The sequence below is a fragment of the Abramis brama genome (genome assembly GCF_963993115.1).
Source record: "Abramis brama genome assembly, chromosome: 7".
Classification (NCBI taxonomy): Eukaryota; Metazoa; Chordata; class Actinopteri; order Cypriniformes; family Leuciscidae; genus Abramis; species Abramis brama.
Genome location: NC_139969.1, coordinates 2,512,047 through 2,539,600, shown reverse-complemented (window position 1 = coordinate 2,539,600; position 27,554 = coordinate 2,512,047). Strand labels below are relative to the sequence as shown.

The following is a 27,554-nucleotide window of genomic DNA, read 5'->3' as shown; positions in this document are numbered from 1 at the left end:
TTCTGCTCACCGAACTGCATTTATTTGATCAAAAATGTATAATACAATTGTGAAATATTATTCGAATTTAAAATAAGTGTTTTCTATGTGAATATATAGTAAAGTGTAATTTATTCCTGTGATCAAAGCTGAATTTGAGCATCATTACTCCAGTCTTCAGTGCCACATGATCCTTCACAAATCATTCAAATATGATGATTTGATGCTCAAGAAACATTTATGATTATTATCAATGTTGAAATATTTGAGAATAACCACCCATTTGAGAATGATTTTACTCCGAACCATCCCTTTAAGTATTATAATGCATAATTAGAAATGGTTAACGGGTGTTCTTTAAACCTCCTTAACCAGTGTTCATATCCTGACTGATCACAGAGATATTAATTAAACCCATAATCGAATCACCCAAGTGGAGAACAGAGCGCAGCACATTTGCATAATTTTACATTCATTCATAGTAATAAACTGTCAGTGTGTGTGAACAGCGTGGCAAAATATTTACAGAAGCAAGCAGTGCTGTCAGGTTTCATTAAAACCAGGAGTAAAGGATCATTCTGGGATGGAACAAGTGCCCCCCCACACACACACACACACACCCACACACACCCACAGGCATCATATGATCCAAGCTCATGAAGAAAGACAGACGATTCATTAAACAACAGCAGGTCAGAGACGTTTCTGAAGCGTTTCTCCTGAGTCTCACGCTCTCATTCAAACATCACAGATCAATTCATGATTAAAGGTCATATGATCCTCTGAGTCTCGAAGCCACTCCTTCTGAAAAGCACAATGTTCTGAAGTCAATCATTTCATCCCTTAAAACTCATCTTTGATCACCAAAATTACATATTTAAGCGTTTTTTCCTTGAAAAATTTCTTCATGCCTTAAAATATCTTGTGTAACTCGACACCCTTGCCTCATTTAGTATGCGCGGTTCTATGAATATGCAAATGAGCCCCACCTCCACTCACTCACTGGTTGACGATCACACGTTGATCTGATTGGTTACAAGGTAGTTTGTGACGTCAGAAACACCAGCGATTTCAAAGCGTGTTTTTGAGACTGTCTTTGGTTCACTGCAGTTTTAAGGAGAAAATACTCAGCAATGGAGTCGACTTATGAATTTACACATGCTTTGACTTAAAGCATATTAAAAAACACCACATAGACACATAAACAACATTAAAAGCTGTATTTTTACCTCAGGGGGACTTTAAAATCCTTAGGTTTCACCAAAGTTTGATTCCCAGGGAATGCATGAACTGATCAAATGTAAACCTTCAATGCAATGTAAAACCGATTTGAATACATAAATGCAAAAAACAAACAAATGTAAAATAATATTTCATGCAGTTGAGATTAGCATTATAGTACATATGTGAGTACACCATAAGTATGGGGATAATATATATCCAACTTTTTAATATGGTTTTAAAAAAATCAGCTTAAAACAGTTTTCCACAGGAAAAAGAAAGTCATACACAGATTTGTGAGTAAATGATGACAGTTTGATTTTTGATTGAACGATCCCTTGAAAAGCTCACAGATGGACAGTTGATCATGAGATCTCTCTGAAACAGGAGAGAGCTTGACTCGAGCAGATTCCAGCATGAGGAAATGTGAAGCGTGAAGAGTCATTTAGCGTCTGTCACAGACCTGTGTAAGCGCTTTAAAGCTCACGGATTACTCACCAAAACATCCACAGACTGTTTATAGGACATTAACGCAGACATTTCCCAATATAGCAAACACTTCGGAGGCTCAGCGTTTGTCAGGCTTGCAAAAAAGTTGCCATCAGAGGAGCTTGAAGAGATAAAGTTGAAAGTCTTAAAAGTTTGTTTAACGGCATCAGTCCCAAACGTCTCTGCTTCAGTCAGACTCATGCACTTCTTAGGCTTTAAGTGGATCTCAGACGAGCAGAGGATCATGGGAAGGCTGTATTCTGAGCTCGGGATGTTCTAAGCAACTTAATGCGTGACGGATTCGAGCGTTGTGTTCATCACACCATTTCACGGCTCCTTATATGTGACGGGAAGAAAATGAAGCCTGATGAAAACTTGAATAAGCTGAATGTCATAAAGCCTCTCAAGAACATATTTCATCATACAATTAACTCAAAGTTATTATTTTCATGATGATTAAGCATTCCTCCACAAATTCTCATTAATGTAAAAATAATGATAAATACATGTAATTTTAAATGATAAAGTATTTATGTATTAGGGGTGTATTTGTTGTACTGCCTTTGATTTATATTACGATACATAAAAAATGGATTCATATATTTGATTAATATAATATGCAGCACTTTTTACTGCAATACAGTAATTTGTTACTGTCATATGAGAATCTAATGAGCCAGTGAGGCAAACAGGAGTTATAAAAGAATTACAAGATGTATAATAAACAAAAGAAAGTAGAGGGGAAAATGTTGTAATGTTACTGTCAATGCAAAACAAATATAGTGATCCTAAAAGTACTCCTTTCTTTTCACAAAAATAAATAAATAAATAATAATAATAATAATAATATTTAATATATATTATAAAATAAAATATTATAATTTTAATATATATATATATATATATATATATATATAAATAAGTGTTTTATTTTTATTTTTTTAATTTTTTTTAATATGAAATGTCACTAAATAAGAAGCTAAAACTCCAGTTGGTGGTAAACGTCTAAATGAGTAACAGGGTATCTGCACAATTTTTAAAGTCAAATTTAAGGCTTTTTAAGACCTTTTTAAGACCTGAAGAAATCAAAATTAATATCGTACATTAGGGGTGCGCAATATTGACAAAAATATGTCTCGATATTTTCAAAGTTTTGTTGATAATAATTAAATGATATTTTACTGATTGTGTTTTTGTACTGGTACCCTGGCTGGTTTAGGCCTGTTGTTGACAGCAGACTCACGAAGATATTCATATTTTTTTATATTCTATGCAGTGGTCAGTTCACAGTAGTGACCGAAATTAACATTTTTATTAAGGGGCAATATTTGCCACCTTAAATTGATTTCCAGGGACATTTTCACCTATATATGGACATTGTTTCTAAACGTATTTAGAGGTATGCATCACCTTTTATGTCAAATTCTAACATTTAAATTAAATTATATTAGAATAACACAGTCCCAATGTCAAAATAAATCATTAAATTAAAATCCATCCTTGCAGTGCAGAGGTGACACAGAAGCGGCATCAAAACTGGCATTACTATATTTACACTTCATTTACAATTGCATAAATAAAGCTATTCAATATTTAAATATGAAATGATTTATAATTTTAATGTTTTAATTAAAGGATACTTTAAATATGAAACTAAAACCACCAGTAGGTGGCGGCAAGTCACTGTTTTAATAAGCGAGTTGTTGGAGTCAACCGATTTGTTCAAACGGCTGATTCATTCAGAAAACAAGTGATTGTTCATTGAATCGTTAAAATGATTCGTTCAAAACGCGGATTTCAGTAAAAAAATAATAAAAAAAAAATAATCGCTGTCTGTTGGACCACGGCTTCATTATGAAATTCTCGTCGGCAATATAAAGTGAAAATTGACAATATTGTGTCCAAAAAGTAACTCACAATGTTAACTTTATTGTTAATTTAAATGTTGTATAAAATAAATAGCACATTTGCAATTGTGCACAGGAAAACGGCACTCTTGCTCATGTGATATTCTAATATAACAACATAATATGATATAAATATAAGACAAAAACTCATTTGGGGAGATCTATAAACTGACACATCACGCAGTGAAAGCAAGCATGAGAGAAACGCGATGTCAGCTCGCACTCGCAGTGCCTCGTACATAGTTAAAACAATGATTACAATATCATCATAGTTCATAGACAACATCACACACTCCTAAGCACATAAAGAGTGAACTTACAACTGAACTGACATTCACTCGTTTTCTTCTCTCCTCTCGCGTGCAGGAGACAGACGCAGGCTAAAATACTGCCGTAAGTGACGCGAATTGTCACGTGAACAAGCAAATCCACCAAGATAGAATTAAAAAAAAATACGTAGGGCTACGCTAATTAGATCATTTTAATTTCGAAAGCATTTAGATAAGTATAAGTCAAAGTGTCATCTAAAATTTAAGACCTTTCATAAGTAACAATAAGACATTTTAAAAAATATATATATTTTTAAGACTTTTTATGGCCTTAAATAAAAAAAATCTAATTTAAGACCTTTTAAGGATCCGCGGGGCCCCTGGAGTAAGCGAGTCACTAATTCATTCGATTCGTTCGAACAACTGATTCATTCAGGAATGAAGTAAATATGAACGAGTCATTGAATCATTGGTTCATCCGATTGATTCGCTCGAAACGCTGATTCATTCAGAAACAAAGCATCACTGTCTGTTGCTCAGAGACACAGTTCTACAATATTGTGTCTAAAATATAACACAATATTAGCTTCTTATTTATTGAACTGTTGTATAAAATCAATATCACTCAAAACCAGCACTAGTGTGATATTGATCAAATATATCACGATATAAATAAATATGAGACAAAAACTACATTTTTGCCCTGATATCATGAATTCTAGGGGAATATAACTGCATTCTATAGGCTTCATCACACAGTGAGTTGTTGCCATCACCATCAGCTGGATGAAGTGTAAGATGACCTATGACCTCGGTCTGGGGCGGGTGTGTTAAATGCATTACTTTCCCATAACTAATTAATTAAATTAACATGTTAAATCGACAGCCCTATACACACACACACACATACAGTGCAAACATAGGCTACATATAGAGATGAATTCCCCCTTAAACATCTCATTAAATACGTGAACAGTGGTTGATCTTGATTTCCATATTGATATTCGTCAGTAGAAAGGAAAAGCCTCTCCTGAAGTCATATCCCGTGTCTTAAAGACTCGCAAGGTACTTCTGCTCTTCATGAATATTTGAATTGGCTCATACATTATGCAAACCGGGAGCCGCTGGGCGAGCGCTGCGAGTCTACATGAGCTAAAGCCTGTGAGCTTCTGAAGTCTTCATGTCTTCTGCTCACAGAAACAAATCATGCGCAGATTAACAGCAGATTACTGCAAACATACAGTACAGCCTCAGCGAGAACACATGAAAACACTCATCATGTTCAAACCTCTTTCTTGTGTCAGTCAAACACAGTCTCCAGACACTGGGAAGAAAAGCTGTGAAGGTTTGGATGAACGATTTCAACTATCTCCTGAAAACTACACCTATTACCAGCCGAACACACTGATCTAAAGCACTTCGCCTTTTCATTTAATTATAATAAAAGCACAAACTGAATTAGCATTGACCTTCATCTCATTGTTCTGAGAACACACTGCTGTAAATACGAGGTCAAAATAAAAGCTGTCAGCCTTCCCTTGACCTCTGACCCCCCAAACGCATGCCTTTGTGTGTCAAATGATGGACTACATGACCTCTGACCTCTGTATTGACCTCTGCCTATATGGCAGCTGCATTTAAAAATGAAGAGAAATGGCATGGCAAGTTTCTGGTTTCTCGGGTGTTTCTGCTGATGTGTCTCACACACACGTCTCATCGAGTCTCAAACGCCTCAGATCTGAGAAGATACGATCTGAAATCTCAATATGAAACACTTCTCGTCAAATGATCTGAGCTGCTCCATATTCAGTTTATAGTATTAAACTCTTACTGGTTATTATTTTTTAAACCTTAAATTATTAAAAGTTATTTTTGGAAATTGAAATGGCTGAAAAATAGCTCAAATATAAATATTAGATAAAACATTTAAAAACTTAAAATGAAAATGAGAAATGTTACTTTGGCAAATTAAAAAAGTGATAAAAATAAAGCTATAAATAGAAACATTTAAAATAACAAAAACTAATAAAATTGAAAAAAGCACATAACAAAATTACTAAAACTTAAACTAAAATTAAATTAAAAGCTGAATATATAAAAACAAAAGCTAATTCAAAATATTAAAAAAATACTATAATATAAATCATAGTAAAATATCATGCAAATTTTAATAACACGCAAAAAAGTCTGAAGCTCCAACATTTATTCACCCAGACTTGATATTTTTTGACATTTTAAACAACCTTTCCAGTTATTCATGAAAAATCACTTTCTAGACATTTTTTTGGGGGGGGCGGCCAATTAATCTTGTGATTAAATAGATTCAGGATATTCACACATTTTGATAAAATTAAATTTCATAACTTTTCTAATTATTTCCTACCTTTTAAATCAGTTTGTAGATATAAAATATCTAATATACAAATATACAAAGAGCAATTTTAGGCCTGGAAATCATTTGAATTTGAACGTTTCCTGATATTTTACAGTGAAACGTTGGATCCCTGGGCATGTGTGTGATAATGTGTGTTTTTGGGGAACTGTACATTAGGATGAACTGGAAGCTTTTACTTGTTTTAAATCACAGTCTGGATAAAGTCCTCCTGAAGAACACAGACTGTATACGACAGATGGTTCATGAGTTAAACGAGTTCATGAGTTAAAAACTGTCATAGGTAAAAAGCAATTACACATCTGGATATTTCACCCAAACATTATGTTTATACTGCTAGTTATTATATCCAAAAAGTCATAAAAAGCGCATTACAGCGTCATGACAGTAGTCCATATGCTATATTTGAAGTCTTTGGAAGATCTTTTGCATTTGGAACAGACTAAAATATAAGTCGTTATTCACTGAAAATCTTGAATACACAAGTTTTTTCTTTGTAAGAGCAGCTTTTCTTTCTTTTTTGATCCACAGAAGAAATAAAGGTTCAGATCGCCATGACGTGAGAAAACGTTCATATCAGTTTAAAGTCTCACCGATTTCACAGCTCTCTCCTGCGTATCCCTGCGGACAGAAGCAGCGGAAAGCCTCTCCGTGAGGAAGACACGTCCCTCCATGAAGACAACTGCATCTGTCGTCCACTGCAACACAACACACACACACACACACTGCTGTCACTGGTGCTGTGGAGGTGATCCATCACAATCTGTCTGTGATTATAAAGCACACACACACACACACACACACACACACACACACACACACAGAGACACACACACACACACACACACACACACACACACACACACACACACACACACACACACAGACACACACACAGAGACACACACACACACAGAGACACACACACAGAGACACACACACACACACACACACACACACACACACACAGACACGCGCACACACACACACACACACACACACACACAGACACACACACACGTGACTAATGAGAGTTAGACACACGTCAGAGAGGTTCATGAGGAACACCTGGTAAATGAGTCCAGTTTTACAAACATCATGTGACCCTGGATCACGTCACCAGTCACATGTCACACAGGTATATTTCTGGCAATAGCCAACAATACATTACATGGGTCAAAATGATAGAATTTTCTTTTATGCCATAAAATCATTAAGATATTAAGTAAAGATCATGTTCCGTGAAAATATTTTGTAAATTTCCTACCGTAAATATATAAAACATGTATTTTTGTGAGTGAATGCAGCACAATCGCGAACATAAATGAACAACTTTAAAGGAGATTTTCTCAATGTTTTGATTTTTTTGCACCCTCAGATTCCAGATTTTCAATAGTTGTATCTCAACCAAATATTGTCCTATCCTAACAAACCACACATCAATGGAAAGCTTATTTATTCAGATTTCAGATGATGTATAAATCTCAATTTAAAACAATTGACCCATGTGACTGGTTTTGTGGTCCAGGGTCATCTTTGTCTTACATTACACCACTGGCACTTTATTGACGGACAGGAACTAGATTCGTACCTTTACCTGCTGCAAAACTGTTTAAATATCTAACACTAATATGAGCAATAATAATAGTGACGCTTGACTTAGACATCACTAAACAGCGGCATACTGTTAAATACAGTATGTGTTTAAGGTGTGTGTAATTAATCAAAATCAAACCCAAACCGTGATTAGCTTAGTGTATCAAACAGAAAATGTATGCATGAAATTAGAAGCTTTATGAGCCCAATGACGCAACATTTTTAAGAGAGCCATAAATATTTATATTGTATTTTTAAAGCTGCACTGTAAAATAAATGTATTATTATTAGTATTATATTATTGTTCTTAAACGCAATTTTTTTAAATATTATACATATTATAAAAGTAATATTTGTTAAATATTCTTTAGTAATAATAATAATAATAATAATATGTAATAATACTAATTACAATAATTATTATGATCAAAATCTATATAATTATTATGTTTACAGTATATTAAAATATAATTATTATAAAATTAATTATTAAAAAAAATTATACAACTACTACTACTAATAAAAAGTTATTATTATTAAAATCAATATAATTAACATATTTATATGAATATATAATTATTATAAAAATCAATAATTATAAAAAATTAGAATACTACTAATACCGCTAATAATAATAATGAGTGGTTATTATTATCATTATAAAAATCAATATAATTAATATATTTATATATAATTATTATAAAATAAATTCATGTTTTTTTTGGTTTTTTATGCACAAAATTGTGCAGTCCTCCAAACATAGCTGAATTTTGAATAATTTTAAATCACAATGGCAATTTCATTTTTTTGTTGTTGATTTTTTCCCCTCTAGTTGAGTTCAAACACAGATCAAACAACTCTCACACATGACAAACGACCTCCACCTGTGTCAGACTAACAATATGACATGAAATAGTACGTATTTATCATTTATAGAGCGATAGCAAAAGTAGATCTGCTTGAACTTCCCTGCATCGAGGACATATTTATACATGTTGCGTTCTGGTCTATTATTGTGGCATCATGAGTTTTAGATTCACCCCACTAAAGATAAGCTGCGTTTGGTCACTTGTGTGTGGATCTTGAGCAGAATAAACAGACGTCATGATGACAGTCAGTCAGTCTGAAAACACAACACTATCATTTAGTTCTGCTCTCTCCAGAGCCTCTCTTCATCACACCACGTGCGCTCGTTCAGGCCTGTAATGGGTTTACAGACACACTGAATGAGTTTCACCACTGACCTGAACTGTGACAATCCCACAACCACATCACCATATATATATATATATATATATATATATATATATATATACAGAGAGAGAAAGAATCGAAGATGCAGTGGAATGAAAAATCTTAAGTGTGTGAAAGTCAATTCACAGACTCAAGGACATATACGTGATATACATTTAAAGACATCACAAATATATATATATATATATATATATATACACACACACACATATATATACACATCACATACATATAAACAGGGCTTGACATTAACACTTGCCAAATGCGGGTGGATTTCATCAGTAGTGTGTAACGCAGTCTCTCCTACTAGACACACTAGTATAATTTTATATATAATATATACATTTTTCAATTGTATATTGTACATTGTAGTCTTTTAAAGTCCCCCAGTGGTAAAAATCCAGTTTTTAATGTTGTTTATGTGTCTATGTTGTGTTTTTAATATGAATTTAAGACAAAGCATGTGTAAATTCATAAGTCGACAGCATTGCTGAGTATTTCCTCCTTAAAACTGCAGTGAACCAAAGACAGTCTCAAAAACACGCTTTGAAATCGCTGGTGTTTCTGACGTCACAAACTACCTTGTAACCAATCAGATCAACGTGTGATCGTCAACCAGTGGATCTCTGAGCTGAGTGAGTGAGTGGAGGCGGGGCTCATTTGCATATTCATAGAACCGCGTATACTAAATGAGGCAAGGGTGTCGAGTTACACTCAAGATATTTTAAGGCATTAAATATGTCATTTTGATGATCAAAGATGGGTTTTAAGGGATGAAATGATTGACTACAGGGGGACTTTAAAGAAGCATCTGAAATAATAAACTAAGTACAATGTAGTGATTTTTCGATACATATATAGATATAACTGAAATGCTTTCAATATTAATTTTCTGCAGAATAGATACACAATACCAGCTGCTCTTTCTCTCTCTCATCTCTCCGACAGCGAGTGACACACAAACCCGCCTCTCTTCACTCACTCATTTCATTTGCTCCGGCGTATTGCACGCACATAAAGCCGCCTCTCAGTACTAAACTAAGTTCTTTTTCTGCACTTAAACAGTCAAATACATAAAATAATGTCAAAATGCCGGTCTTGGCGAGTATTCACGTTAACACAGTCAGTTGTGTTTTAAGTAACGTAACGTAACGTAAACAGTTGAGAAAGAAAATGCACGTGTAACAGTATAATGGATCCGTGCGTCAGGTCTTAAAGGGACAGTAGCCTAATATCCCCGCTGCAAAATTACGAGATAATATTAAAAACATCTATATGCCAGTTTTCCCCATGGTATCGATGTCAAAATTGTGGCCAGTGAAAATACTGAGTGGCCAGTAACTTTGGAAAACCACTAGCCACAGTGACTGATGAGCAATAAAGTGCATGTCAATATAAGAATATCTCTTTTTTCCCCACAGAAGCAAGAAATGCATAAAGGTTTATATCTGTATAATTCTTTTTCTATGTTAGTCTTTGTCTTTTCCTCTGTCTCTCTCTCACATTGATGGGCTTCACAAACTCTCTATAATGCATTGAGGTTCTGTTGTCATGGTAACTGTGCGGAGAGCAACCCGCCAATAATCCTCTCGTTCCACAGGCCACGCCCCTTTTCACTTAATTACCGGCATCACATGGCAAACCATTGTTTCAGCCCTAATTGGTTTGCTTGTTTTAAGCACAAATGCAAACGAGCCACATCCTTGAGGTCACACCAGCATGCCATGATGGGATATACTGTACACAGAAAACTATATGCAACATTATATAACTGTTAAAAATCACCTCTCACCTTTGCATTTGCCCTCTTAACCTCACAAAGCAGAGCGATATGCAAATATTGCATACTGAGAGAGAGAAATAGAGTGTGATAATCGCACAATCATCAGGGGTAAAGAATAACCCATCAGGCAGACTGATTTAATTCAGTGTTTACACAGCTGCAAATTTACTTACACATCATCATATTAACACAGCGTGTGCTTTAATCTTCTTCAAAACACTTCAATGATATTGTTAACACGCTGCGCATAAATAATACACATACCATTTTATACAAAAATCCTGTTAGTTAGATAAAAATGTCACACTTACAGTATTTAAAAATACAATATTTAATATTTAAAAGATCTAATTTTCTAGCTTTTTCAAAATAAAAGAGATTTAAACATACAGACCAATGTTATTTTGATATCACTGATATATTATAGTTCTTTTTAATTCGTTTTTATTTTTAGAAATTCCGTTTCCTTATAATTAAAGTTCTAGTAATTGTGTGTGTTTTGTCACTTTTATTAGTTTTTCTTAAATATCTATATATTGTTTATACATTTTTTGTTTTAGTTATTTTAGTACTTCATGTACTTTCAACTAAATGAAAATGAGAAATGTTGCATATTTATATATATATATATTTGGTACAGACGTCAGTGTGTTTCCTCCACATCAGTCATGTCAGTCTGTACAGGCCACAGGGCTCTTTTGATTGACAGGTGATGTAACACTGAAGGTCAAATCTGGCATTCTTCAGGACGACAGACAGGAGACACTAGAGAATGTCGGTTTGTGTCAGTCCGACTGCTTCTAACATGACCGGAGAAAAGACAGAAAAGCCAGTTAGCAGCCAGAGATTGAGTGGAGACTAAAAGAAGATCTGCAGTCATGAATGTGACGAGCTCTTGTGCATTAAAACACTTTCCCTGAGAGTCAGAGCTAATCAGAGCAGATGCTGAAGACAACGAGTGTGAACACACACGCACACGCACACACGCACACACACACCTCCCACTGTAGCGTATCACATTTTCAAGAGCCGGATGAAGTGCTTAACAGCTGGGAGCTGAATAGTGGCACATACATGCATTTATACACACACACACACACACACACACACACTCTCACAGACACACAAACTCACACACACTTTCACAAATTCTCACACACACAAACTCACACGCACATGCTCACATGCGCACACACTCACACACACACACACACACACACACACACACACTCTCACATACACACACGCATGAGTGACTGAAAAGCCATTACAAAAAGTGAAATAGGCTGTATAGATTAGTCGATATATCATTTATTTCATATCAATGAAAAAAGCTCCTCACTAACCTACATTCCACAACAATCCAAATTTAATTAATATTCATGAGCATAGCTAATAAGTGTTATATTGTGTCTCTGCACTTTTTAAATGATTCTGAAACATGTGAAAAGTGAATCGGACACATCAGGCCGCGAGTCAATGAAATGTACTGATTATCTGCCATGTGCTCATTAATTATAATGGTTTGGTTGCTACGCCAGACAATCAGCACAACTAGTGTGAAATTGATTTTTATGTCCATTTTGACATCCAAATATTCCTAACTTGCCGCAAACTCTCAGTATTATAAGCAAATCTGTGGGCGTTGATTAATATTCATGCACCAATATGAATATTCATTCAGTGAGCCCGCCGCCCAAAGCACACACTCATCGCATAATTAAACCCAACAAGAGGCTCTCTCCTGCACCTGGACGTCCACCCACCTGCCATATCTGATTCAAAGGTTATTCAAAATCTCTTATCTGGTGTAAATACTGTGCAGGCATCAGGACACACTCTCAAAACAGGAGGAAAACAGGTTGTTTAATGGTTCTTTGTAGCAACTTAAGTTAAAAAAAACTCATCAAAACATTTTTGGCTTTATAAGGTTGCACTTTTCTAAAGAAACAAAATGTTTGTCTACATAATCTATCTAAATGTAACCTGCGCAAATGACAAGTATGATGTCATCAATCCCTCTTGTTTTCCAGCCCCTAATACGGTGTTCGTGGATATCTGCTCAAACGTAGATGTTTATAATGTGGTAACAATAATGTTTCATTGTGAGGAGCGGCTCGATCGCTTTAGTAAATGGTCTCTACAAGCGCTGTGAGTTTGGAACACTCACGCTGTGCATTTGAAAAGCAAAATGCGTCAAACATTAAGCTACATGTTTTAAGTCCAATCTCATTTCATAACAAATGATAACATTTGAAGTAACATATGATAATCCATATATTTTTCTCTAGTGTAGTGATATATAGTTATAGGCCGCCTGCATTTCTCCCCCCCAAAAATAAAAGTTTTCTGTAAAGTAAAAATTATTATTATTGTTATTATTATTTTATGCAGCCCTACAAGTATATGCCTATAAGTCACAACAAACCTGGTGTTCTTTATATATTTGTGAATTTTAAATCGCAGTTTTAACTAGAAAAATCACAATTAGATATTCTTCCCCAAATCGTGCAACCCTAGTTTCTCCTGATATCAGCATGTTCACAGTTGTTGTTGTTTTTTTTACAGGGACCAGATGCCACTGATGAGTCCTGCTGACTTAAACATTCACACGAGTCTCTGTACATGAACATGGTAAAATGAAAAAGCAAACACCTTGGAAATGACAGGTATGGTGAACATGAACTGTTTCAGGAATGGCACAAAGGTGTGTGTCTCTGTCTTTAGATCACACTGATCTAATTCCTGTGCCATTCCTGAAACAGTTCCTGTTCAATAATGTGCATTTTTGTCCTTCTGTTGATTATGTTGTGTTCTAAATAAATCCAAATAATCAAAAAGCAATTATTTTAATCTCTCCACATTCTTTGTTCTAGTTCCCTCACAGTCCCACCTGATAGGGACATTAGGGGAGGGTCTTTGTCTTCTCAGGTGTGGAACACATCAATATTCATGATGACTCACGCCCTCCTCGCATATAGCTTTCTTACACAAAACATGTCTTACAAATCCTCACTTCTCATCCTGCTGTATCTGTCTGCAGCATTTGACACAGTTAACCACCAGATCCCCCAGTCAATCCTAAAGATGAAGGGCATCTCAGGAACCGAAACTCCAATGGTTCAACCTCTCAGGTAGGGTGTCATAGAGAGGTGAAGTGTCTAAGACTACTGGAGTACCTCAGGGCTCAGTGCTTGGACCACTTTTCTTCTCCATCTACTTGTCATCACTAGGATCTGTCATTCAGAAACATGTTTTTTCCTATCACTGCTACGCTGATGACACACACAACTCTACCTCTCATTCTAACAAGAAGATCCAAAGGTAGCTTCTCACATCTCAGCCTGCTTGACAGACATTTCTTGCTGGATGAAGGACCACCACCTTCAACTCAACCTTGCGAATACTGAGCTGCTTGTGATCCCGGCCAACCCAACATTACACCACAACTTCTCCCTTTAGCTAGGTTCGTCATCCATAACTCCATCAAGGTCAGCCAGGAACCTTGGAGTTGTGATTGATGATCAATTGAACTTCACAGACCACATTGCTAGAAATGCCCGGTCCTGCAGATTTGCCTCATACAACATTATGGTACACAAATCCTTGTCCAAGTGCTTGTTCTATCCAGACTGGACTATTGTAATGCCTTCCAACTTGCACTTTCAAACCTCTGCAACTGATCCAGTGCAGTGTGTCTTTAACGAGCTGAAGAGACACACGTCACACTTCTCCTCACAAAATAGCACTGGTTGCCAGTTGCAGCTCGCATCAAATTCAAGGCACTGGTGCTTGGCTACAGAACAACCACGGGCTCTGCTCCCTTTTACCTAAACTCGGTACTCCAGACATATGTATCCTCCAGAAGCTTGCGTTCTTCAAGTGAATGTCGCCTCGTGGTGCCATCTCAAAGAGGCACAAAATCACTTTCACAGACCTTTACCTAGACTGTTCCCTGCTGGTGGAATGATCTGCCTAACTCAACTCGAGCTGCTGAGTCCGTAGCCATTTTCAAGAAACGGCTGAAGACGCATCTTTTTCGGCAACACTTGATCCGTTAATACTAACACTTTATTTTCTTTTTTCTCTTCTATTCTATATCTATTTAAAAATCTCATAGCAGATCTATAGAGGTGGAGCTGAGGAAGGTGGAGGGTTTCTGAAAGCACGCTGCACTGCTAAGGCAAATGCTACCCGTATATTTGAAGGTGAAGCACGCAAGCTCATTGGCTACTGATACAGCAGGAACCAATCAGCTGTGCCCTATACATAATGATGTGATTACGAGCAGGTTGAGTTAGGACCTATTAGCCTGTGCCATCTAGAGTTTCATGACAGAATTTTGTATATAATTCACGTGATTCCTGTAATCCGTAAATATCACAGAACCCCCATTAGCAACCTCAGCATTTATAAAACCCTGCGTACGGCCCTGATTGAAAACATAAACTCTTACCATCTCCTCCAATGGAGTGGTTCTTCCTGACGGCCTCGGTGCTGCTCAGATCCAGCTCTACGCTGCTGGTTCCTGTCGTTCCAAAGCTTGCCGTCCAAGACTCGTCTGCAGATGTTGAGATGGTCGACCCACTGTTTTCAGCACTAAAAGACACTCCAGAGGGTGTCGCTGTGCTCTGGATGATGGCTGTCGTCATCTCAGTGGTGCTTGGGTTGGGTCGCTTGGATTTGTTCCTGCGTCTGTACTGGATTTCTCCACGGGCCTCACGGCCGTGTGCGGAACTGGTGGTGGCAAGGGAACTGGTGGTGGCGAGGGAACTGGTGGTGGCGAGGGAATCGGTGGTGGCGAGGGAACCGGAACCGGAAACAGTGGTGGCGAGGGAACCGGAACCGGAAACAGTGGTGGCGAGGGAACTGGAACCGGAAACAGTGGTGGCGAGGGAACCGGAACCGATGGTGGTGAGGGAACCATTGGTGGCGAGGGAACCGGTGTTGGCGAGGGAACCGGTGGTGGCGAGGGAACCGGTGGTGGCGAGGGAACCGGTGGTGGCGAGGGAACCGGAACCAGTGGTGGCGAGGGAACCGGTGGTGGCGAGGGAACCGGAACCAGTGGTGGCGAGGGAACCGGTGGTGGCGAGGGAACCGGAACCAGTGGTGGCGAGCGAACTGGAACCGGTGGTGGCGAGGGAACCGGAACCAGTGGTGGCGAGCGAACCGGAACCGGTGGTGGCGAGCGAACTGGAACCGGTGGTGGCGAGCGAACTAGAACCGGTGGTGGCGAGCGAACTAGAACCGGTGGTGGCGAGCGAACTGGAACCGGTGGTGGCGAGCGAACCAGAACTGGTGGTGGCGAGGGAACCGGTTCTCGACGTCGCCACCATCAGGGGCGTTTGGGACGACAGATACGTATCTCCCCACGAGCTGCCCTCCGTCTCCAGGACTCTACTCTCTCCAGAGTAATTCTCAGTTGATACAGAGACTTTGGGTTTGCCGGTTTTGGTTTTCTGCTCAGGTATTTCGGTCACCACGACCCAATCTCCTATTCTCTGTGCAGGTCGACCCGTGCGGTTGTCGCCCGTGGTGTTTGGCAGGATTGACGTCGACACGTCCGAACTTCTGGATGTGCTTAATTTATCAGTGACGGATGAAGGACGAGACAGCCATGAGCGACTCCACCATGACATCAACCCTGTGAAGACAAACACAAGCTGTGATTACTGTGGTGGTTTATTCAATCAGCAGTGCATCTTCTCGGATTCATTTCTACAATCTGTTTTTTTTTGTCTCGAGAGAGCGGAAATTTGTCTGCCAGACTTTCTCATTAATTATTCATTTGACTCCAGTTTTTATTTACTCATCTAAGACTTCAGGCTGTTAGTGGTCAAACATCACTACTACTGTTGCTCATTTTTAAGATCAGTTAACTGAATCAAACTTTAGCGTGTAACTCCATCTGTTCATGTCCGTTTGTGCTAATGATTTCTCAAGTTATGTGTTTTGCTGAGGTGATCAGATGCACCATTTTTACCAATAAGGGCAGGAATGATACACGACTTTTATAATCTGAACAGATTTCACAGGCATCATGCACTTGCTGTCTTTCTAACTGAGCAGCATTCACTAAACGACACACAAACTCAAGCAAAAACACATTGCTAGGAGACGCATGACAAACGAAAACAATGTGTTCTAAAATCGGCTCAAAATATCAAGTGTGTTTGATCTCTTCTAAGTCTGACTGGATGGAATTCAGGTTTGAAGCTAAAAATGTTTCCATTATACACTGTGTGATTTTCTGTGAAATCTGTCAACTCAAATCTGCAGACTGGCTCTAACTTTTGGCAACTGGGCATTGACTCAAATTGGAGCAAAAATCTGGGCAAAAGCCTAAAACTAAAACTATTAAAAAAGTAGTTTTTGTTCATTAAAATAAAGCAGAAAGAAAAGAAAGAAAGAAAGAAAGAAAGAAAGAAAGAAAGAAAGAAAGAAAGAAAGAAAGAAAGGAAAAAGAAATGTTGCTTTGGCAGCTAACTTAAATTAAAACGAGTTGCAGTACAAAAATTACAAAAACATAAAACTGAAATTAAAACACCTAATGAATTTACAAAAAAAAATTAAACTAAATTAATAATAATAAAATAAAATAACTAGTTCAAAATACTAATAAATACTATATTAGTATATAAATAATACTGAAATAACACTGATTCTTTATTAAAACATAGGAGACGTCTGATCTTCACATTGTGCCGCTCACAAAATTAAATCCCAAATGTTTTCACTTAATGCACAATATAATATCACAGCAAGAAGAACCAGCTGATGAAAAAAAAAAGAAGCTGTTCCAAAACCTAGTGAGCTGCCTTGCTTCTATATAGGCAATGCAGAAAAACAAACTTAACGCAAGTACATAAGCACTTGGCCAGCGCATCTTGCATTCAGTTATGAACTGTGTGTGAAATTAATCTCGCATTGCTAGAAGCTAATAATCTAAGTACGCCTGCAGGCCAAATGCTCGCGGCTTCATTTGTGAACTTGTTTCTGGCCTAAAGCAGCATCTTAATGGATGAGTGGTCTGAAATTCTCCACATAATAAACTAAAATAACAAATATTGGGTGAAATAGTCTGTCTTAAATGCGGTGTAGTAGTGCAGTAGGTTTTCGAACAGACAAGGTGCCTGATGTACAGTATAAATGTTATGTTCGCACATTTCAATGCCCTTTTTGTGCATACGCAATGTTTCATTTATTCAATTAATCATTTACACGCACATATTGGGATTTATAAAAAATAAACTTAGCGTAAATATGTGCACACCATTTGTGCACAACAGAATGATTTAAAAACTGTTTTTATTTGTATATATATATATACACATTTAGATGAAATATCGCACTCTCATTAATGGAGTTAAGCACTCAAATTATATAAAGTCATTATCCAGAAGTTAAACAAAAAATAATGAATTTAGATTTGTTTAGACTGTTTTGTTTGTCAGTGACAATTGTATTGTCACTATCCGCTGACTGGGTTTTATAAAGGGAATTTTGCGCAGATTCAAGCTTTTGTGCGTGTATACACTTTCAGGATGAAATCACTGGAAAGTTTTATACATGAGGTCCCATGTATATTTGGTATATCAGCAGAATAAACCACACAAAGTATTCAAGCGTACAGTTAGCGTACATAAGTGAACAGTGTGGTAGCAGTTTTCCTGTTTCTGGCTTTCAACCCTCAATTATGAAGCTTCCACTGGGACAGAGCCCAAATTCTGTCTTCATGGAAAATGGACTTTAATAATGTAGGAGACAGGCCTAAGTTTCCATTTGACGTTAAACATTAATGCTGTCGGGTTCAGTTTGGACCAGACAAGGTATCTGTATTAATGAAGGCAGAAAGGACACTAACTGAAGTATTATCTTGAAACTTTAATGTTCAGGCTTCCTAGACTTGAGATGGATGGACACACTTTTTTATTCATGTTTTTACAGGAATATACAGATAAATACTTTTTAAAGTCTCCATGAAGTCAATAATTTTATCCCTTAAAACTCATCTTGGACCACCAAAATGACATATTTAAATGTTTTTTCCTTGGAAAAAATGTTTCTTCATACCTTAAAATAGCTTGAATGTAACTCTACACCCTTTCCTCATTTAGTATACGCGGTTCTATGAATATTCAAATAAGCCCCGCCTCCACGATCACACGTTGATCTGACGCACGGATCCATTATACTGTTACACGTGCATTTTCTTTCTCAACTGTTTACGTTACGTTACGTTACTTAAAACACAACTGACTGTGTTAACGTGAATACTCGCCAAGACCGGCATTTTGACATTATTTTATGTATTTGACTGTTTAAGTGCAGAAAAAGAACTTAGTTTAGTACTGAGAGGCGGCTTTATGTGCGTGCAATACGCCGGAGCAAATGAAATGAGTGAGTGAAGAGAGGCGGGTTTGTGTGTCACTCGCTGTCGGAGAGATGAGAGAGAGAAAGAGCAGCTGGTATTGTGTATCTATTCTGCAGAAAATTAATATTGAAAGCATTTCAGTTATATCTATATATGTATCGAAAAATCACTACATTGTACTTAGTTTATTATTTCAGATGCTTCTTTAAAGTCCCCCTGTAGTCAATCATTTCATCCCTTAAAACCCATCTTTGATCATCAAAATGACATATTTAATGCCTTAAAATATCTTGAGTGTAACTCGACACCCTTGCCTCATTTAGTATACGCGGTTCTATGAATATGCAAATGAGCCCCGCCTCCACTCACTCACTCAGCTCAGAGATCCACTGGTTGACGATCACACGTTGATCTGATTGGTTACAAGGTAGTTTGTGACGTCAGAAACACCAGCGATTTCAAAGCGTGTTTTTGAGACTGTCTTTGGTTCACTGCAGTTTTAAGGAGAAAATACTCAGCAATGGTGTCGACTTATGAATTTACACATGGTTTGTCTTAAAGCATATTAAAAACACCACATAGACACATAAACAACATTAAAACTAGATTTTCACCACAGGGGGACTTTAATATCCTCTCTTCCCAGTCTGTCAGTAACGCTCTGTTTAGTTCCTGTCTCTATGAAGCCCCTCCTCCTGAAAAGCACACTGTGCTCTGATTGGTCAGCTGGATCAGTGTGTTGTGATTGGTCGAGCGCTTCGAGTGTGTTTGGGAAATGTCCCGCCCCTTACCATAACCGCCAGTTTAACACACTACTAACTAACTCAACCAGGCCCCGCCCCTTTATTCTGCATATGAATTATTATAATGAGGAATATTGTGATGTGTTCGTTCCCGAGAGAAACTCAAGACTACAATGGAGGCGTTTCAGGAGTTCAGAAACACTGACACTGATATAGAGAGGAACTCAGCAACATTACACACTAAAGAAAGATGCTCATAATAGTCACCTGAGTCAGGAGTGGCAGTGGTTTGCGTGTCCATCACGGGCGTCGCACTCTTGGTTGTCGCCTCCGCATCACTTCCTGTCAAGTAGCTCCAGGGTTTCCACAATGAGCTGACGATGTTGTTGAGGGAACTCTTGCTCTTTCCTTGAGGAGCTGTAGGACTGACAGACTGACCGGATAGATCTTCATCCTCTTCTTCTGTGGCTGAGCCTCCAGGACCCGGATCTGACCCCGGAGCCGGAACCACCTGTTCTCCGTCTGGGAACGAGTCCAACTGGCCGCTCCAGTCCAGAGACGTGTCTCCAGCTCGGAGACGGACCGTCAGATACTCGTCTGAGAGCTCGGGGGCGTCAGCGGCCATGTGCAGATCCAAATCTTTGTCCAAATCCACCTGTCCGGTCCAGTTAGTGGGATGAAGGTCGGGAAGATCCGACTGTGCGTCTGGAACACAGTCAGAGAGGAGCTTCATTAAGTTTAACATGGAAACACAACACTGTTTACTTTCAATATGACATTTCCAAATGAAACAGGATAGTTCAGATTTAACTCGATCTTTGCATGGCAATTATGTGAAATAACTCATTTTAACAACATGCATTACCATTCAAGAGTTTGGGGTCAGTACGATTTTTTAATGTTTTTGGGGGGAAAAACAGGAGTATTGTGAAATAATATTCCAATTTAAAATGGCTGTTTTTGTGTGAATATATTGAAAAATGTAATTATAACTGTGTTTTCAGCATCATTACTCCAGTCTTCAGTGTCACATGATCCTTCAGAAATCATTCTAATATGACGATTTGAAGCTCGAGAAACATTTATTATTATTATCAATGTTGAAAACAGCTTCATGTTTTTGTGGAAACTGTGATACATTTTATTTCTCAGGATTCTTTGATGAATAGAAAGTTCAAAAGAACAGCATTTATTTCAAATAGAACCTTTTGTAACATTATAAATGTCTTTACTGTAATTTTTGATCAATTTAATGCTTCCTTACTGAATGAAAGTATTAATTTCTTTTGATCTTTTGAAAACTTAGATAGAAAGGTCGATGTAACATTAAGTTTTATATAAATTCTAATTTATATACTGTAACTCCATGACTTTTGGTGGAAAATATTACTGACTTTCATTATAGTTTTCAAACCATTCTAACTTTTAAAAATATGCAACATCACATTGGTGATATATTTAAATCTGCAGAGTTTAATTATCAATCAAAACATTAAAAAAATGTTTGCAAGGTCATATAAAAATCTCTTAAACTCTCATTGAAGAATGGACCTGACAATCAAAATGATGACTATTTTTTAATGCAAAAACCTTGATATTAAAAATGGACATATGAGGTAAAATATGCTCCCTTTACCAATAACAAACAAGATGTTTTGATGGATTTAGAATATAGAAATGTGGACTCAGTATAAGTGACGGTGACTGAACAGATAACCCACTGGTTAATGCTGAATGTCGAGTGTATAATGAACTGTACCAGTGGTGGCCGAGTGAGATCGGGATGCGTCGTCTCCAGTGATGTACCTCCACGGTCTCAGCAAGGACTTCATGATGCCCGTCACAGCCTTCTGCGGTTTCTTTGCTGTCGACGGATTCAATTCAATTACTGCAGTTTCTCTCTAAACACATTACTCGAGTGGTAGAGCACATGCAAGCGACGTCAAGGTCACGGGTTCGATTACCAGGGACAGTCTTGTCAGATAAATAAATCTATATGTAACGTCTAAGGGTACATTCAGAATGACATCTGCATCTACTATAAAAAATATAAAAATAAATGTAGTATGCAGTATGTATACTGTGCAAAGTTTGCAAATTTTCTTAAATGCATGGAATACCAAATTCAAATAAATTGTTAAGTATATAAAAATGGATATATTATAAAAATTAATATAATGTATTAATATTAAATGTTACAATATGTATTTATTTAATACATAGTACACTTAATAGTATATATAGTATATTTATTTATTAAGTAAATCAATATTTAAAACAATATTTACAGTATATATAATAAACAATTAATATAAGTATATTACAATTATATACATATTTATATTAAAATATAATAATAATAATAATAGATTTTATTTATTTTAAATTGGTTTTGAAAATTAAAAATATATATATTTTGAAAATGAAAGCTGAATGGCTTTTGTTGAATTAAACATGCAACATTGAAGTTGTTAAAAATATTATGCAATACACTGTAGACATTTTGCATTACGCCGAACATCTCCAGCAATACGTTTTTTGCCTCACATCATCATAATGCTTAACAACATCTCTTAACCATGATCAAATCCCCACTGCATCCCTAGATCTATAAAATGACCATAATAGAGTAGGGGTGTAACAATATATCATGTCACAATATACCGCAATACAAAAATGCAACAATATGTATCGTGGATGGATAGTTAAAAATGACTGTGTAAGAAAAAAATCAAGTTTTCAGAGTTTTAGTGTCAGTACTACATTAAACTACTATATATAATGTTGAATATAATGTATAATGATGCAGTGTGCATATGCAAATGCAGAAATGCATATTCGTCTAAAATAATTCAGCTTCAGAATCATGAATATTGTTATTCTGGTGTCTCTATTGTCCTGCATTGGGTTTCAGCACCAAGTCCAAGTCTATTCATTTACATACACACTGTAATATCAAATTTAGCATTTTAAATCAAGTCCATTTTTTGTTAACCTTTAACCAAATGTCTTGGAGTATCGCAATAATATCATATCGTGAGTTCAGTATCGTGATATGTATCGAATCGAAATGCATATAAGTATACCTCAAAGGTATATAATACCAAAAGTGTACATATTAGTAGTAAAAATAGAACCTTTTTAAAGGGTACCATCCCAGTGACAGCTTTTGTACCATTTTCTTTCTGTGTGTACCTCGATAGCAGAAAGCATCAAAGCGAGCGGATCCGTTTCTCAGTTCTGTTGATGGAACGGTTGTGACGCCCGGTTCTCCTCCGGGACACTCGGACCGAAGCGCTCTGATGACAGACCTCACGCTCCCGTCAGACACCCAGCCCGGCTCACAGTGATCCAGGCCGGATCTCCAGGCCAGATAGAGCTGACCCACGCTGGCCAGCCGGCCTCCTGAAGACTCGCAGTGAGAAGAGGCCGAGGCACGGGTCAGTTTATCCGGGACGGAGACGGGGAACACCTCACCTGGAGAGACACAGGACCAGAACAGGTGTGAGTGAGGTTCGGCTCGACTGATGGCTTGTGGGTTCAGCTGAATTAATGTCACAACACAACCAGCAGTTTAGAATACATGGGGAACACTTTACAATTAGCTAACATTAAAGTATATTGTGTTGTATATTTAATTAATAAATTAATATTTAATATATAAAATTAATACATAATCTAAAATATATTTAATAAATAAATAATAAACCATTATTATTATTATTTTTATTATAATTATTATATTTTAATGACATATTATGCATATTTATATATTTAATTATTTATTTAGTAAATAGTATATTATTAAGTACATTTATTTGTTTGGTAAATAAATAATTAATATATCAAATAAATAAATAATGTAATATTATATATAAAATTATTTATTGAATGCATAGTATACTTAATAAATAATATACTACATTATATACTATTTAGTAAATAAATAACTATTTAATATAAAATCAATACGTAAATAAATAAATAAATAATAATAATTAATCATATTTATAATAATAATAAAAGTTAGTTAGTTAGTTAATACTTAAATAAAATACTACATCAAATAAATACTTACATAAATATTTAATATATTAATACATAATTTACAATTAATAAAAAAAGATTAATAATATTTATAATAATAATTATAGTTAGTTAGTTAATACTTATATAAAATACTACATCAAATAAATACTTACATAAATATTTAATATATTAATACATAATTTACAATTAATACAAAAATTATGAATAATATTTATAATAATAATTATAGTTAGTTAGTTAGTGCGTTAGTGTTTCAAAGCATATCAAAGCAGTATATTAATACATATAGTATATTAATACGTTAAAGGGGTCATCGGATGCCCATTTTCCACAAGTTGGTATGATTCTTTAGGGTCTTCATGTAAAGTTTGTAACATATTTTGGTTAAAATTCCTCAATGATTGTGTAAAACTACTAAAACACCATTTTTACCTCCTCAAAAACAGCTCTGCTCACAGCGACCCGTTTCGGTGCATGTCTCTTTAAATGATAATGAGGTGCATGTCTCTTTAAATGATAATGAGGTGGATGTCTCTTTAAATGATAATGAGCAACTGCTCACCCAATATGACATCATATTGCTCAGGAAACCCAAACACCTGATTATTGAGAGTGTTTAGGCTTTTTGAGGATTAAAAAAAAAAGGAGTGAATGGATTTTTTCCATTGTATGGCGGTTGTGTCCACACACTGCAAAGACACATTTATATGCAAACACCATATAAAAGTGAATTTTGCATCCGATGAGCCCTTTAAAACATGCTTTTCAGAAACCCACCTTGCATGTCATTGGCGAAACAGTACACGTCAAACAATTCCGAGGGGTCCCGTTTCCCATAATTCCTCACGCCACGAGAAAACTCAGTGTGTCCAAAGCAACCGAGCTCCGGTGTCTGTACGGGATACCTGTGGAGAGGAGTGTAAGATCAGACGAAATCCAGACGAATCCGTATGTAAATATAGTTTTATTTTTTAATTTATTCATTCTCATATAGCACAGTTTAATGCAACACGAGTTGTTCTTCACAATAAAGAAGAACAGTTAATACATGATGCTAAAAATACATAAAGCACATAAACCAGACACAGATGCACTTGAAACCCCTTCATGAGTGTTCTCACATAGCGTGTGATTTTAGCATAAATTTGAAAGCAATTATAGATTTGGCGGATCTAACTGAGACGGAAAAAGATCATTCCCGAGTTTTGGACCCATTCGTTTATCACCCTTATGTTTATATTTTTGTCAAATCAAATCTAAATTGCTTTATTGGCATTGACTGTACATAATACAATATTGCCAAAGCTTGGAATACATAGAGTAATTATAAATACATCAAAACAAAAAAATATTATAACATAACTTAAATTTGAATGTACAAATTAAATTAATTGTACAAATTAACAGTGTAACAAGTTAAAATATGTGTGAACATTTGATACCACAGTGTTTTAACATACACACACAGACATTACTGAGTGGACAGTAGGGAAACACACTGAGGTCCGACACACACATTACACACAGTCTCTCAGGCTGTGGCACACACACACACACACACACGCGTATCTGGTGTCTGTCCCTCTCCTAGTCTCATCTTTATCTGTTCTCCTTCAGTCATGGCTGTAAAGTTCTGCATTAAGTTAGTGAGTTTGTGAAAGTAGAGGTCTCTGACTGAACTGTATTTGTGACAGTGTGTCTCTGTCTCGATCTCTCCTGTCCTACAGTGAAAACACTCCCTTTGTTCTCTGATCTCTGAGTACAGAACCTATTTGTACTACTGTAGACGTTTGGTCCATTCTGGGCATTATTAGTGGGGTAATTTACCAGATATAGTGCAAAGGACCCTAGGTTGATTTTACTCCGAACCATCCCTTTAATTACTAATGATCTTTGCAAAGGAAGTGAATCAATCAAAAACTAACTTTATCTGGACAATAACTTTATTCTAGAGCGGCTGTAAAGCCAATTAATTCCTGTAATCTCCTATTATCACTGTAAAGCTGCTTTGAGACAGTCTATATTGTTAAAAGCGCAGTATAAATGAAGGTGACTCGACATGCATGAGATGTAACGCTGGTTCGCTGGTGTTGCTGACCTGACGCTCTGGTCTTTGAGCCAGCCGGCCTCACAGTTGTTCATACTGGAGTGAAACGCGGCCCACAACTGCTCCACCGAGGCGATCTGAGCCGAATTATCCTCGCACGCTCGCACGGCCTCCGCATACGACAGGGAATATCCATCCGCAGGAGAACGGTAGTGAAACACCACACCTGAGAACACACACACACACACACACAGTTCATTAGCTGAGAACGCTTTCTGTGGACCGGCACCGGTAAAGCTCTCGGGACAGTGGTTGCTGTCGGCCAATATTAGTGTTTCTTTAATAATCTGCATGTTTCTTATACCTGATTTTATTTTAAAAAGCAGTCAAAACTGTTCAGATTTGATCATTTTGGCCGTGATATCAAGATACATGAGATTTATTGTCTTTCCGCTGCACATAGAGACGAAACAAGATGTTACATATATAAACATACATGTATGTACTGTATATATGTCAAATTGATTAACTGCATAAAAGTGTGTTTATATAACATAATGTATGTGTGTGTCCACATATATACTGTATATATAATATATGTATGTGTGTGTGTGCATATATTGTTATTTCTGTGTTAGCCTACAATATTTCAGATTATCACAGAAGAACTGGGATAAAAGTTTATAGTTCGGATATAAACACTGATGTCTACGATAGTGATCAAAACAGAGTAAATCACCTTTTGAAAGTAAGTTTGTGTTTCAAATAAAGATTGTATCGTTACATCGTTACACCAGTAGGTGGCGACAAGTGACTGTTAAACATGTATTTGTCATTGAATCATTCATTTAAAGGGATATTTCACCGCTGGAAAGATGAATGTGTATTTAAATTGGGTCATTTATGTAGTAGAAATGTGAAATTATTTTAGAAGTTGGTGCCTTCTAGACTGAGAAAAGCCAGAGAATGTATTTTTGGCTCGTGTGGATGAAAGACTACAACTCCCAGAATGCACTTGCTTCGCTGCCCTACGAGGACACTCCCAAGCCACGCCTACCGGTTACAGAGGGCAGTGTCGGGAGAAATGACACAGCTAGGCTACTAGTCGACTGGAAACTGAAAAGATGGCGTTTTATCGTGAGATCCCCCTATGGGCGGGTTGAACACATGCGGGACGAGCTCCTCCTACTGGCTGGAGTCTCTCGCCTCTGGACAAAAGAGCCTCTGATGACGATAAATGACGATTTTTGCGTCATCTGGTTTTTTTCCAGACACACAATACAGAAATCTCTCGTCTCAGGGGGACATGAGGGAGGGAAGCACGGCCACTCGAAAACACTACTGGGTTTCTACTGATACAAAGCTGAAAGCTAATCGGTGAAGAATCCCTTTAAAGGGTAACTAAACCCCTGGTGAGAGCCTGACTCCACCCACTGGCAATATTTGAAAA

General features: G+C 36.8%; 1 protein-coding gene across 3 annotated transcripts in view; it reads right to left on the bottom strand.

The window, feature by feature from the left end:
- ncana (neurocan a) overlaps positions 1–27,554 on the bottom strand; it is an 81,083-nt gene that overhangs the window by 18,582 nt on the left and 34,947 nt on the right. The window contains exons 4-11 of one of the 3 annotated variants that reach the window (XM_084119323.1): positions 26,156–26,330; positions 24,835–24,962; positions 23,203–23,484; positions 21,767–21,871; positions 20,275–20,712; positions 15,347–16,534; positions 6,851–6,955; positions 1,420–2,025 (exon numbers count right to left, since the gene is read on the bottom strand). In XM_084119323.1, the coding sequence (XP_083975449.1) occupies positions 1,916–2,025; positions 6,851–6,955; positions 15,347–16,534; positions 20,275–20,712; positions 21,767–21,871; positions 23,203–23,484; positions 24,835–24,962; positions 26,156–26,330 (2,531 nt within the window). In that variant the 3' untranslated portion in view covers positions 1,420–1,915. Of the gene's footprint in view, positions 1–1,419; positions 2,026–6,850; positions 6,956–15,346; positions 16,535–20,274; positions 20,713–21,766; positions 21,872–23,202; positions 23,485–24,834; positions 24,963–26,155; positions 26,331–27,554 lie in introns of those variants that run through there. The other 2 variants (XM_084119321.1, XM_084119322.1) reach the window with 2 other exon arrangements.